The sequence below is a fragment of the Ctenocephalides felis genome, unplaced genomic scaffold, assembly GCF_003426905.1.
Source record: "Ctenocephalides felis isolate EL2017-DRISC unplaced genomic scaffold, ASM342690v1 CF-g0.4_SCAFFOLD_00845, whole genome shotgun sequence".
NCBI classification, from domain to species: domain Eukaryota; kingdom Metazoa; phylum Arthropoda; class Insecta; order Siphonaptera; family Pulicidae; genus Ctenocephalides; species Ctenocephalides felis.
This window is the reverse complement of record NW_020536999.1, coordinates 17,351,130-17,367,039: the sequence shown is the minus strand read 5'-3', so window position 1 is coordinate 17,367,039 and position 15,910 is coordinate 17,351,130. Positions and strand designations below refer to the sequence as shown.

General features: G+C 28.0%; 1 protein-coding gene across 1 annotated transcript in view; it reads right to left on the bottom strand.

Moving 5' to 3' along the window:
* Positions 1-2,680: 2,680 nt before the first annotated feature.
* The window catches only part of LOC113379428, an 87,227-nt gene continuing 73,997 nt past the window's right edge, over positions 2,681-15,910 (bottom strand). The window contains exons 3-4 of the mRNA XM_026619536.1: positions 3,104-3,257; positions 2,681-2,720 (exon numbers count right to left, since the gene is read on the bottom strand). Coding sequence (XP_026475321.1) covers positions 2,681-2,720; positions 3,104-3,257 — 194 coding nt within the window. The remainder of the gene's footprint in view (positions 2,721-3,103; positions 3,258-15,910) is intronic.

Sequence of the window (15,910 nt, the reverse complement as noted above, 5' to 3'; positions counted from 1 at the left end):
TTACTAATAAACATTATTTAAAATTGTTATATGATGTATTTATTTTTACTTAAATGCCATCTTGTACAGCAGCAAATAATTTTACTTCAATCGCGTGTGAACCTTACGCGCACTCTTTTTTTAATTTTCCTTCTATTTAACAATTTTTTCTTAATTATTTCTATCACCTACCTCGCATTACAACTCCGATCAATGTAAGGATATTATCGTGCCTAAAAGCACTCATTATATCGACTTCTCGCAAAAAGTCTTCCTCGGCTTCTCGTCCTGCTGTATCCTTTAGAACTTTAATTGCTACTGTATCACACCTGGATTCATTTCTTAACTCACCTGGAGAAAAAGCCAATTAGAATTATAATTATACTTTAATGAGGTTTGCCTTAAAATATTTAAATTGCTGGTTAGTTAGAGATTAAAGTTAGATAATTTGGTTTCCAGGTTGGGATGTTAGGGACTTATTGTAACAGGGGTAAGTAGTAACTGGGGTAAGTAGTAACAGGGGTAAGTAGTACCAGGGGTAAACAGCAACAGGTGGTTTTCAAAATAATCTTGAACAATTTTTTTTTTCTGAATTGGTCATGTAAACCGTTTTGCATAATTCTGTCATACAAACTGTCCTGCTGGCCGACGCACTAAACAGAACTGTGTAGGTCTATCATTTTTGAATTTTTGAAATTCTTAAAATTATAATCAATGAAACTCGAAATATATAATTTTAGAACTGTTACAACAAGGTCCTAACTCCACTGTATCAATTAATTCCAACAATACACTATATCGGATATAAAATTCTCGGATGATCTTAAAGAAGTCCATTAAGAGCACTTAACATAGAAAAAAATCAGAAGTGCTCTTGAGCAAAAAATAAAAGTCGTAGAATTAAATATCAATAAAAAGTGCACAAGATACAGACATACCAATCTCATAAATTTTAATTAAGTTTCAAGCACTTTTTCATTACAAAGTTATCAATGATGTAAAAAACCATTGTAAGGAAAATTAGTAATTCCTGAGAAAGAAATTATTAATTTTTCTCGGAAAATGCATAATTTCTGAGAAAGAAATAATTAAATTTTCTCAGAAGTTAATAATTCCTTTGAATAAAAATTTTAGCAATATTATTTGTTTATAAATTCCATAATTGTGCATACAAGATATCGCAAAATGTTATGTTTTATTAAAAGTGCTTTCACAAATTTATTTAATATTTTCCATATATGTTGTATATGGAATGATCTTATTGATAGTTCGGCCCAGTACATAAATAAAGTCTAATGTTCATTTTCTTGGAAATAAATTCTGTTTTCTACAAATCCGTAAACTTTGCAACAAAACCATAAAATAAAATCTTCTTTGAAACGATTTTCCTACGTTTGATGCATCAATTAAACTTTTACATAGAGCATGTTGTAAACATGCTCCTGTCTTTTATTTTCGACAGAGAATTTCAATAAAAATACAACTTTTTATGTTTTACTTATTATGTTTTTGAAAGTAATTTATTTTTATAAATAAATATACTGACGAGCAAATTTTATAGCTGTTATGGGCGCGAAACTAAAATTTAATAAGATTTTGTAATGGAAATATTGATAAAATATAATAAAGAGATGGAAATAACTGAATTATTTATGGAATTTTGGTTTAATCTTTCAGATGGAAAAGTTTGCATTTGCTAATGTTTCTAGTACTTATGAGTCGTTTTACATATAAATCGGAAAAAATATTTAGGTGTGTTTTTTTTTTATTAATTACTTGACATTTTCCAATTTTCCTAGAATTTTACGGTTGCAACTTGTCTGTAGGCCAAACCGTTCAAAAAACAAAGTTGTGGTATAAAAACTAAGAATTTTGACACCTTTCTAATGATGTATAATACTTTATATGTTTACTTTGGAGAAATATCGAATAGTGTGAATAGTTGCTCGAACTTAACCGTACTTTGCATTTTAACATTTTAATGCAAATGATACATAAGAACTCTGTTTGGACTAAAGATGCAGAATAAAATTACGAATAAAATGATATATAATTTGATATGTGTGTTCATATAATTTTCTCGAGATTTTCCAATTTTCCTTGAATTTTACCACTGCTACTCGCCTGTAGGCCACACAGTTCGGAATTCGAAGTTACGATATATGGAAAAAAAACTAAGAATTTTGAGACCTTTCTAACGATGTATAATACTTCATATATTTTATTTAGAGAAATATCAAATAGTGTGGATAGTTGCTGGATCCTAACCGTCCTTTACATTTCAACAAGTGAATGTAAAAGATACATAAGAACTCTTTACCGAAAAAAAAAACTATAGAACAAATTACCTTTAAATACTTTTCCAAAACAACCTTCCCCAATTTCTTGCAAAAAAACCAATGACTCCCTGTTCAGCAAAGGCAAAGCTGTAGGGCAAGCACTATACTGCGGGTTAGGCGTATATCGCTCCGGAGATAAAGCATCTTTTTTCATCGTCCTTATAGACTACAAACAAATAAGACATATTAATAAAATTTTACTAAAAACTGGTACAAATCTCGTTTATGTCGCCATATTTTACTTACACCTTGCTTCGATCGCTTTCTGTTCATATATTGACAGTAATTTGTCTTGCGACTCCACCAGGTTAATAGACCGATTAAGAGGCCACTGAAAACTAATAGGCCGATTAAAAGGGCGCTTAATTCTGCGGGCTTGTGCTGTTGGCTTGATCTTGACACCTGAAATAATTCGGAAAATATATTTACTAATTGTATGATAGTATAAATGGAAAAACTGTGTTCCAAGGTGTGAGCGCATGGCCTCGTGTGGACATGGTTGTGAGTTCAAATCCCCGCCCTGGACAACCTGATATCATCGCCAGTAGTAAAATATAGATCAAAAATATGTTTCCAATTGAAAATAACCCATTTCGGGCACTGCGGTGTGAAATGGCAATGGGAATTTTCTCACACTACCTCTTTCTTTAATCTACTTGGAGTTTCTTGGTGTTAACTCAGCTTACGGACCTGCCTTAAGGCAATACTACCCATTATTTATTATGTCTAGCTTTTTTGTTCTATATTTTATCATCAATATAACTCATTTCTTATCATTTTATTACCTGTTCATGATTTGAGTAAAGTTGTATCCTCCCTGGGGCGAAGATTGATCCGTCGCAATTTGTCCTAATCCTTCGTTTTGTCCTTGATCGACATGGGAACCGTTGTGGGCGATGGGTTTGCTGAATATATTGTCTATAGGCTTTGGATGTTTGTCTGAAAATATTAAATATAAATGTTATTAACCACTAAATAATACAATTTAAAGATTTCATAATACTATATTATCCTAATTTTTATTTAATTCATAATTAGCCCAAGATTAGTTGACTTGATTAGTTGACTACTGACTAAATATAGTATATCAAAAAAGATTAGGATATAAAAAACAGTATATGCTTTTCGTTACAATTTATATTGGAAAAAAACTTATTATAATTAATATAATTATATTTGATAATTATTATAATATAGAAAAATAATGTATGTCCATATTTCATTATTATAGTATTTATTTATTAGGGTAGTGCAGAACATGACTATTATTATAATCTACTAGAGAATGATTTTTAATTTTTAAATTCAATTTTTTTCATGTTATAATCGAAAATACTCAATTTTATTACTTTTAGTTTTATTTGAAGTTCATAAAAGATGATTTAATAATTATTTGACACAGTTTCCAAGACTTATATTTTGAGCTAATTTTACACACCCTAGTGTAATGTTCCACGTTATAGCAATTTTCTATATTTTTTTAAATTTGTATTTTGCATTTCCTAATGAATGTATTACAGAATATAAATATAAATATTACTTAATAAATATTCTACAAAAACTTCCTGCATTCATATTAAATTATACGTAGTAAGATTTATATATCTATCAATTCAATTCATAATAAAATACTCTTTTAACACATATCTTTTAACCTAAGTTTATAGAAATTATTCAATATTTTATAATTTTTTTATCTTAATTTCAGATTATATTAGATTTTATGAGCTTTCTATCACACCCTCCGGTGTAATGTTCCACATTGTTAAGGGATGATATATAGAAATTGGGGCCTAGGGAATTTATTAATTGCGCGTTCTCTTATATCAGAAGAATTTCATATCACGCTTTATTAGACAAAAAACTGAGACGATAATTATGTTCTTTAGTGAGGTAAAAAAACATTTAGCACTTTCGAAATATTTAGAAAATAATAGGGAATAAAACTTTACTTTTGCCTTTTATGGATCGAAGTTTTTCTTAAGAAAGTTTTTGTCAATTTCTCTGATAAGGACCATTTTATGCATAGCATTTTCATAAATAATTAAGTGGATTTAATTAAAGTTCAATACTTTGTAATTCAATAATGATTTTATTAGACATCAATATATTTTTGTACACTTTTTTTTTAAAAAAATACAATTAAACAAAATATTTCATGTAGTTTGAAAATTATGAGCTTTCAAGTGCACCCTAGAGCTTTTGTGACACTATGACAGTTTTTCGGTTATTGTAGTTAATTTTTTTTAGTTAAACTTTGGATTCGTAACCGTAAACGAACATTTCTGGGACTACAGTCAAAAATCATGATACTATTGCTCCATGTTTTCAAGAAAATTGATTTTTTGTTGAACTAAGAATTAAAAATTGAGAAAACCTTCTTTAAAAAAATGTGCTAATGTGTATTGGCAAATTTCATCAAAATTTGGCGCATTTGACCAGTATTGTAAAATGATAAAATATTAAAATAATGCAAAAACAATAAAAATAACAAATTAGTTTGAGAGACACTGACAATGCTAAAGACTTGCTCATCTAAATGATGATATTTGCATTACTACCTTATAAATATTTATATTAAAACACTCTCATACATATGTTCATAATTAGTATCCAAATATTGATAAATTGTTTAAACCATCCATCTGTTAAATTATTTTAATAATTGGGGCTAATTATAAATGATACAATAAATATGCAGAAATATCGCAGACGTCAGTAAAATAAATTAGCTTTGTTTGCTCTGACGACGAGACTGCGCCTATTATTTATTTTATATAGTCAATTTAGGATAATTAATTAGAGCATTTCATTTACATAAAGGATTTATACAGGTAAATAGAAATAAAAGGATTTGAAAAATCAAATATGAGTATGTACACATTTTATTAATTAAATTATTAAGCTATGTTATAGAATTAGTTTAATAATAGTTAGGCTGATAATGTTTGAATTTAAAAAAAAATCAAGTAAAAATAGTTTAATAATAATAGTTAGGCTGTAACTATATAGGGGGCGCCCATTAATCACGTGATCGATTTTTTAAAGGATTTTTGGACCCCCCTTGCCCTTGGTGATACGAGATGATATTCAAAATTACCTCCCCTTCCCCACCAAACGTCACATGTATTTTTAGTCACAAACAATTTTTTTTTTGAAAATGTTTGTATTTTTAAAAAAATCAGGTAAAAAATTAATACACGTGATATCTTACTATACCCCTCCCTCCCCCATATGATATTTCGTGGTTTTTTGTCAAACCACCCCTCTCCCTAAAATCCTCAAAACTATGTTAAACTTGGTACTCAATTTTTAGGGAAGCATTTAATATTCAGAGTAGTCTTACTAAACAATTTTAAACTTTCTGAAACAAAAGTTTGTTTTCGCCAGAAAATACGATTTTCTAATTGTTTTCTTAAGGTTTGAAGTGGAAGCAAATTTGACTAAGTGAGCCAAATTTAACCATTGACGTTTTATCAAAAATGGATGCATCCAATTTTTCGCTATGCTCCTTAAAATTAAGACACTAATTCTCGGATAAAATAGAAATGTTATGGTAATGCTATGTTAGGGGTCTATATTCGTATGAGTTATTGTGACAAACAGTCGAAAAGTTATGTATTTGTTGTGCAATCAGGCGTTTCGCACATAAAACCTAACTTCTTCTATGTGTTATTAAAGAGGCATCATAAACTTGCACTGTGATAACATTGTTATTTGACGATTGTGCGTTTTGGAGGTTAGGTTATATGTATAAAACACTATGTAAGCAATACATAGCTTTTGGTCAGTTTCTGACTATCAACTCATACAAAGATAGACTCGTGAGTAGCATTACCATAACATTTCTTCTTAATTCGAAAATTGTCTCCTGAAACTTAGCACCAACTTAGTATTGATATTTTTTTACCCATCTAAGAGGAGCAATAAATAATTAAATTTAAATCAATCAATAAAACATATTTTTTGCATTAGTTGTGGCATAAATTTTAAATCATCCATCCTTTACTCGTTCCAGTTTTTCCTCCTTCGGGAAACATAAAGGAGTCCATCTACACATGTCGCAGTTAACATTTTATATTTGAAATTTTTACTTGGTGAAAAATAAAAGAAATTTTACAGCTTTCGGGCGTCTTCTTTACAACTTTATTGCTCGCCTTGACGATAGAGAGATGTTCTTTAACGCCTAACGTATTTTATCATCAAACATTTGTTCGCAAAAGAAATAGCATGTGTCGAAATTTCTCACGAGCTCGGGGAGAGATATTATTATTTTTTATATATAATGTAATAAGGAATTTTGTCGATGGGAATCTATCATGCGATATTATAATATATATATATATATATATATATATATATATATATTCTATCTTAAACTCCGAAGAGTAAATACATTGTTTTGACAACTTGTTAAGTTATCATGGTTATTAGTGTGCTTTAATATTTTTGATGTTAAAAAATATATATCTTATCAATGTGCACATGCCCATACCATGGATTAATAATGGTTTCATATGCTATATTAGGATACAAAATTTTAATTTAATACTGAATGATGGCTAAGATGCTAGCCGAAACGTATGGATTTTAAATAAATAAACTTTTAAAAAACTCTCATACTATTTTTATTGATGTTACGCCCGAATTTTAAACTCAAATGAAACATATATATCAACATCAAATTCAAGACTATTCAAATAATATATATATATATATATATATATATATATAATAGAGTGGTCCTTAATATGGATGTTTTCGAATTTTTTTGCTCTCAAAGGCTCAAATGCTTCCAAATTGATAAAAAAATTCGCTGAAAGTTTTAGCTCTGAATTTTAAATTGAAGATAGTCCGCACTCCAACCAAAGTTTCTTGGTTCTTCTTCCTAAGTAAATATTTATTTTTTGAAATATATCAAATTTTTTATGTAATTTTTTATTTATGATCAAAGTAAGCAAATACAATCCTATTCTCAAAATTTTGATTCTCTTATAAAATTCTAAAAAACAAATAGAATATCACCCATGTTATTTCCATAAAAAACTTTGGTTGGATTGCGGACTATGTTAGATTAATATTAAGAGCTAAAACTTTCACAGATTTGTTTTTATCAATTCAGAATCATTTGAGAACCTGGGAGCAAGGAAAGTCAAAAGCATCCATATAAAGGACCATCCTAACATATATATATATATATATATATATATATATATAGCATAATAATTAATAGTAAAATTCGCACAAATTAATAGTCATTAATTAATTCGTAAAATTAATAGTTATTGCAAGTGCCAGCTTAATTTAAAACTGATTTCATTTATATTGAATTTGCACATTTTGAGATTCAGGGTTTTGATATATTATAATTACGAGGTTTTTAATTAATCTCTTATTTTTTGAATTACAAAGCAAAATCAGGACGTTCTTTTTAAATTTCCAAAATTTGGTGGAAAGATTTACAGCTTTGCTGTAGATTTGTAAGGTATCTTGCTTCATTTCAAAAGCTGTTGTATCTTAAAATTTCATTATTAAATTTCGATATTTTTTTGCTAAAATTGCTCTTACTATTTGTATTGTAAAAATGCTGTAAATCAGTGATTTAAAAAAATCGATAGATAATTTGATGCATCTAACTTTATCGATGGTAAGCTTTTCATTGCCAATATCTAAGAATTGTTCTGAAAATGTTACAGCAGATAAATTTAAGCCTTTCAATAAGCTCAAAAAAATTTTAATCGTACTAAAATTTAGTAATAAACATTCACTGACTGAAAGTTGGTTACCATTTCTATTCTTATTCTCATTGAATTTAGCCAATTTTAAGCTCCATATTTGCACATTTCTATAGCAGCTTGTGAAAGAATTAGCGAAGAAATAATATATATTTTATAGTGCTTTTAATTATTGAGCAATCATTTTTTTTCTTAGATGTATTTTGTGTACAAAAACTATTTTATCAATTCAAACCAATATAGTTTTCTTTTCATTTCAATTCTACATCTATAACATTTCATGAGTGAAGTAGAATAAAAATAATATTTTAGAGTGCTTTTAAGTAACTAGTAGCAATTGTTTTTCTTAGATGATTTTCTTAGATAGTTCCAATCTAATTTCCTTTCAATTTCAGAAGCACATTTAGTTGACTTCTTTTATCTTACAATTTTCGCAAGACTACTTTGTTACCTGGCTAGATAATAATGTCTTCTTCATTCTTTTCCAACCTCACATCTCGAAACTTTCCAGGTGTATATATATATATATATAAATATATATATATATATATATATATATACTGAATTATTGATTGCCAATCGTCTTTTCACCTCGGGCTACAAGAACCTTCCTTCATTTCATCACAAACATGTGCAGTTATTAAAAGGGGTTTCCATATATTGTAGTTTCTGAACTTGAAACCATGATCAAAACTTCATTATGCTCCTCTTGCTTACATTCCTCTTATGAACATTATTGCAATGTAATATTTACTTGTATGCCAGAAATTTCAAATATTTTGTAATAATTTATTATATTAATTTATGATATTTCACTAGGTTTTCTTCAAATTGATTTTAAAACTTGTGTGAATGGACTAAGACTACATAATATTGAAATAGATAAAAACCCAACTTTAGTAGTTTTCAAGATACGTCTTGAGGATGATCTATTTCCTTATGTAAAAAAAAAGTTTTTAACACTAAATAATGGCAAATGTAGAAATTATTGTGTCATAGGAAATGATAGCAAAACAATATCATTGTCATATTTTTTTTAAATTTAGTGAATGAAAGTAAGTTAGAAAAAAGTGTCATAGATCTAGGCGAATCATTTTTTTTATTAATTTAAATTCAAAATTGATGTATTGAAAATTTATCAGTTATTTTCTAATTTTTATTTACCATTTGCTACTTTACGAACTATTTTACATATTACAAGAAGAAAATTCTTAAAAGAATTTTGAGCATATTAAGCAGAGAAATTACAGAAAAATACAAATCGGAAGGTGTGCAGAAAAAAAGAAAAACATAGGAAAGTTTTGTAGCAATTATACGGGCTCTCCGGGAAATGGAGGCTCCTAACCTGCGTAAGCAAAAATTAATAAAACTCTCAAATTTCCGTTATACTTCCCGAGATTTAAAATTACAAATTAGGAAATATTTATAAAGTTTTATTTTGGTATTTACATTACATTTTTTGATAACATTTTGAAAATTAAACTGGTGGTGCATGGCATCGTGTCTTAAGGTATATTGTCGATACCTTTGATTGATTACAAATTATACTACAAATTTAAAATTGTCAAAGGGTATTTTTTTACATTTTTATTGGTTTCCTGAAACCACTCGACCTGCCTTTCCAAAAAGTTCATCAGTTCTTCATTTCATCAATACAAGTAAAGTGTTTTCTGAATTATTCAAATCGGACGCTTCGTTCTCTCGAAAACTGAATTACCAATTGTGGCATTTTTTGCCCTATGTTTTCGAAAAGCGTGAACCTGTTTTTCCAAGAACTAATCAGCAAAGTCTTCCTGTCAATACAAATCTAATGTTTTTTGAATTATTCAAATCGGTTGATCCGTGTTTCCAAATTCGTCGACGAAAATTTGTTTGCACACACACACACACACACACTTACATCCATTTTTTCTAAGATGCGTCAAAATGTTCAGAAACCTTTAAAACGTGAAGATGTGCACAAATTTCCATTTTAGATTTTTTTGCGATTACTATAACTTACTCTAGGGAAAGTTAATGAATATTTTTAGATTCCATATACATCAATGTAGCTTTTATGCATCTAACTCTCAAAATTATAAAATACTGACTGGCAAATAGTTATATTGTTTTCAAATTTTTAGTTAGTTAGCTACATTGTTGGAAAGTATCACAAACAACTCCAGTCTCACCTTTCCAAATCGATTTCATCATTGTTCCATCAATAAAATCAGATCCGATTGATGGAACCAGTTACGCATTCTATCCGAAAATACTCAATAAAACCATAATCTAGATACATAAGAAGTCAGTTCAAGTTTAATTGCTATCTATACATGTTGTTTTACAAGCTTTTATGTTTACTTGATTTAATAATAGCAAAACGGCCATAAAATGTCCATATGGCTCCATGTCTTTTATGGCTCGGAGAAATGAAAAGCAAGTCAAATCTCGGCCGATTAACGCCATTACACTCCATAAAACGACCATTAAAGTGTTTACGGATACCAAGACCATCTAATATGAAATATTATAGTGTTAAATGCTACTATGTTTATGAATTTTTTAGAAAATTTTAGTACTTTTTACTTGGGACATGCCTCGGGCCAGAGCACTTAATATAATAATAACTTAGGAAAGTTCTATTGTTGGAACAAAGCACAATGTCTTGAAATTTTTGATATCATAAACAAGCCTCATAACAATATCAATATTTAATATAATAAACATTAATCCCGCTATGTTTACAAATTTTGAGCGTTCTGCTTGGGGAAATTTCTCTTGTAAATATTTTTCGGCTGAACAAAGTTAATGCCTGGAGAAGTTCTAACTTGTAGTAAAATATTTATTATAACATTTGAAAAATACATTAGGGTAGTTCAAAAGTTCACTGATGTCTCAGAAACAAATAAAGTTTGTTTGTTTTGTGACCACAATATTTTAAAGTAAGGGCGAAAGATGTATAACCAACTATTACCTTGATTCTTACGATCAGGAGAAAAACGTCAATGTTTGAAAATCCATAACAAAAGTATTTTGTTCGTTTTTTTTTGTTTGTGACCACAGTTGTTTAGTTTATGTGACATTAATATAATTCTTAAGCCTACGTTTTTTCAATGTTTCATAAAATATATTATTGAATTAAATAAAACAATTAATCATTTGAGCCGTGTACTAAACGTAAGTTTATTGATTAGAAATTATTTCTTTATTATTCATAGTTTCTATAAATCGTTGAAGTTATTAAAATGGAAAATATTTTTTAAGCAAGACAAATATTACAGCTGTTCAAAGAATAAGATTATATCGCCAGCGAAAAAGTAAAAAAAAATACAAGCAGTTAATGAATGTTTGTTAATTTTAATTACATGAAGCTCTTGAAACACAATTACATGAAGTTGCAAAAACAATATTTGTTTAGGCGTTGTTCAACTTAATCCACTGTGTGAACAAATATTATAGAATTCATTAATCAACAATTACTTCATTTCTCTAATAAAGGTCTAAGTCCTAAATGCTAATTACAATGACAAACCGATCATGTCATATTTGAAGTATAACTTTAATTACATTGCTTTAAATATTATACATATTTTTAATGCTATTATAAATATATAATTTATAATTTATCTTATATAAATGTGTATATGGTTGACACTAATAAATGTGTGCATCACGAGTGTTACCATATTACTAATAAACATTATTCAAAATTGTTATATGATGTGTATTTATATTTTACGTAAATGCTATCTTGTACAGTAGCAAATAAGTTTTACTTCAATCTCTCAAGCGCACTCTTTTTTTTAATTAGATTCAAAAAAAATTTCATATAATCTCTATAAAAGCTTATGCATGCAGGTAGGGTAAAAAGAATCATCTGAACTATTTGCTCAAAGTCAAATTGAATTTTAATTTTAATTTTAAAAATGGATCATTTTTTACTTTTTTTTTGTAATATTAAATTTATTTAGTATTTCCAAATTCATAATTAGTAGTAAACAACATGACATGTTTTCAAGATTTTCTAAAAATATCAATGACCATATCTTTGGATTCTAAGAAATTAGATCAGCGGAAACTATCAAGTTTACAAAGGACTACATTGTAGAAAAAATTCCGAAAAACACGATGAGACTAAACAAATGTTTGTTTTAGTCCTTGATTTATAAATTATTGTTTTACTTTTTAGATTTGCGAGCAAAATTTATTTTTTAAATTTTATATGACCGCAAAAAATAGAAATTTTTGGAACATTGTATCAAGAAATCTTAAAAGTTTTAATGTAGGTATTTGAAGTTTCATTTATAAGTTTTGTGATTGCAAATGCAAATTTTGTTTGAAATGTATTGCACTTAGAAGTCAATTTCAACAATTTCTAACAACTTAAAGAAAATACAATTTACTTTACTAAGATGTGCCTTCTTTATTAACTCCCACGTGAAATGAAAGTAACTAATTATTCCATTCTACAATTTCTAAATTAAACGCCCAGATGTAAATGATCGTTTAAGTACCTTGTTAGTACTTTATTTCAATCCTATCATTATCCTGAATATCATAAGGATCACTTATATCAAGTCCTGTCTGTGAACTTTATTAAGGCCAACAAACTCTGGAGGAGCTTTCGGGAGCTTATTATGATTTGGTCGAGTATCAGGATTTAAACGATTATGATATTTTAAAATAATTATTTATAGATGATTTTTAGGTAATTAGCTGATGTTTATGTAATAAATGGTGAAAATAGAATTTAGGTATTTTTGGGCAATGCTAATCGGGATATTTTTAGAAGCACTTACAAGCACAAAAATATACTTTACCGAAGAAGAAGTTTATTCGCGCGAAAAAATCTAATTTCCTAATTTTATATTTTTCTATGTTTGAAGACACTGTGAGTCGAATGAGATCAAATATGGGAAAAATATGTGTGTATGAGCTATTTTTGACCATTTGTCGACTTTTTTAAACTATTCAAATCGGCTGATCGGTTATCCATCCATTTTTTCTAAGTTATGCTAGAATGTTCAAAACCTTTGCAACGTAAAGATACAAAAAATTTCATTCACGATTTTCTTGCGATTACTGTAACTTACCCTACGGAAAGTTAAAAATTGAAATTTAAAACAAAAATCTTACAAGCATTTATCTATAATCCTATAGCCATAATTTGCAATTCCGAATCCACAGCTTAGAAAAATGCTTTTCTTAGCCTTTTCCTCTGAAATCTCAAAATTTCTCTTGTGCAAATACGTATTGTTATCTCTAACATTCCAAAGAGAGGTCCTTGATATAAAGAAATGTGATATAAATCACATTTCGTATCTTCTTTTGTCAAGGTGTACATATTTATACAATATAGGGATTATAAGAGAGAAAACCGAAGATATACAAAAGGAAACAATTGTTCAACAAATTGGATTAAATCAATGAATATAAAGATTTCAGTAAATTAAGTTTGCGTTTCAAATCGGGATATACAGGTTTATAGTTTCTATAGATCTATTCAATGTAATATTTTTTTTAAATTTAAAGTTATGCAAATCTAGTGCATTTAACACGTTCGCAATTTTGCACTATTGTCAGTAGATATATTTGAATCATAAATAAATTTATTTCTGAGTTTTGTTATTGCAATAAAATTTCACCTTGTCGCGTTTTCATCAAAAACTATTTAACCGGTTCACACATTACAAATTTTCATCTCAAAATACCATTTATTACCTTACCGTAGGGTAAGTATAGTATAAGCAAAAATCTCAAATAAAAGTTTTTGCATATCTTTACGTTTCAGAAGTTTCTGAACAATTTGGCAGAAAAATGAATGTAATGGGTATATGTATATTTGGATATAAATTTGGTCCACGATTTTGGGCGCACGGATCAACCGATTTGAATAATTTAAGAAACATTTTATTTATATTAATGAATAAAAAATGGTATCAATTTGGGAAGGCAGGTGTGTATTTTTGGAGATCTTATAAAAAAGTAAAAAAATCGCCATTTGGCGGTCAAAAATGATCATTAGAAATATGCAGATTAGTTTATCAGATATTTTATACTGTTTTCAATAATAACAAATTTAGTTCATATTTTATGGGTTCTGTACAAATGTTCATCCGTTAGAGTGGCACGCAGCGCTTACGCGCTTCGATATTTCGTCTCTACGTTTTCTCTAACCCAGTGCATATTTTTTAAAAAATCTTTTATTTGTAATTTCAAAATTGGTTAGATAAAATTGATTTATTTTAAAAAAAAAATAGTTATTCGGTACGGTAAATTCCAGAAATTTGCCTTAAGACACGACGCCATTCAGCAGTAGTTTATTAAATAATTATTTATTATTATGTAAAATATATTAGTCAAAATTTTAAATTAAACAATATTGCTGGTTCCGTAAATTGGAATTCCGTAGCCCTAACATGAAAGAATTTTATTTTGGGTGGCAATTAGGCGTACAACAGTCAAAACGCAATCATTTGTAAATTCATTATGAAAAACAGTTTTAATTATATGGTTAACCTTGATGAAAGGAAGCTTTACACTAATTAAACCAAATATAATATCTATATATATATATATATATATATATATACAAACAATTATGGTACACAAATCTGCAAAATCTATGAAAGCTTGTTCTTCACAAATTAAATGTATAATAAGATAGGTTACAAAGGTCCAATTAGACTTTTGACAATTTTATTGTGTGAAAATCAAACCAATTCTATTACAACAAATAACACATATCAAACAAAACAACTATCTGACTATGTTTAGTAAAACTCCCAGCTAATTCATCATTCTACAAATGGTTTCTGCTGTTTTCAAAAATTTGTCCCTGGTCCCTTTTTGCCCTATAGGCGGGAGTAAAATAGCAAATAAGTCTATAGTCTTATTTTTATTTTTAAAGGGATTTTACAAAATACTAGCCATATTATCCAACCAATGCAAAATATAAATTTCATGGGTAGTTTTTTTACAGAGATAACACTGCATATAATCTTGATCTGTTATTTTGTCAGAAATGTTTATCAGCAGAGTTGGAATAACTATTTATTTAATTCATGTATGTAAATTGCATTTATTAACTTAATTACTTTTTTATTGCTATTTTTTTGTTTTTTTCACCTTTGCGACGGTGAAGCTTGATTTGGTCCTTTTTACCCCACCCACGTGTGTGCAAGTTTTATAGAACTTATATAAAAAAACTGATGAATCAAACTTCAAATTAACAACACATCTTGTAAATTAATTGAATAACGTATACTTCAAAATTATATGAAGGTCTCGTAAAGTAAACAACCATAGTGCTCACAATCAAAAGAACTTATAACGAAAGAAAATACTTTTGTTATGGATTTTCAAACATTCCCGTTTATCTCTCGATTGCAACGTTGTGAAAATCAAGATGATGGCTGGATAGACATATTTTTCCCTCTACTTTCAAATATGGGGTTGAAAAATTCTTAACTTTACTCATTTTGATGAATGATATGTCGGTGGTGGACCTTTTAACCCGCGGATCTTTTAGCCCTGCTCTACCCAATACCATTTTCTATAAATCTTAATGTTAAGATAGGATGCAAAAAATATCCTAATATTTTTACATAATTTTTCTATACATTCAACACAATTTAAAAAAAGTCCGTAGCAAAAATATAATTTTTCAAAAAATTTAAAAAACTTAGAAACAGTTTAAAAAAATTCAATCAAATAATATTTTGGAAAAAAAAGAAAATTTATACAAACATTCAATATCCTCAAAATACATGTATATTTATTTATAGTATATACATGTTTGATGCATTAAAACTTTATGGAGAAACATTGTCTAGTAATTTTCCTAAGCTATTTAATAATATTATATGAAAAACA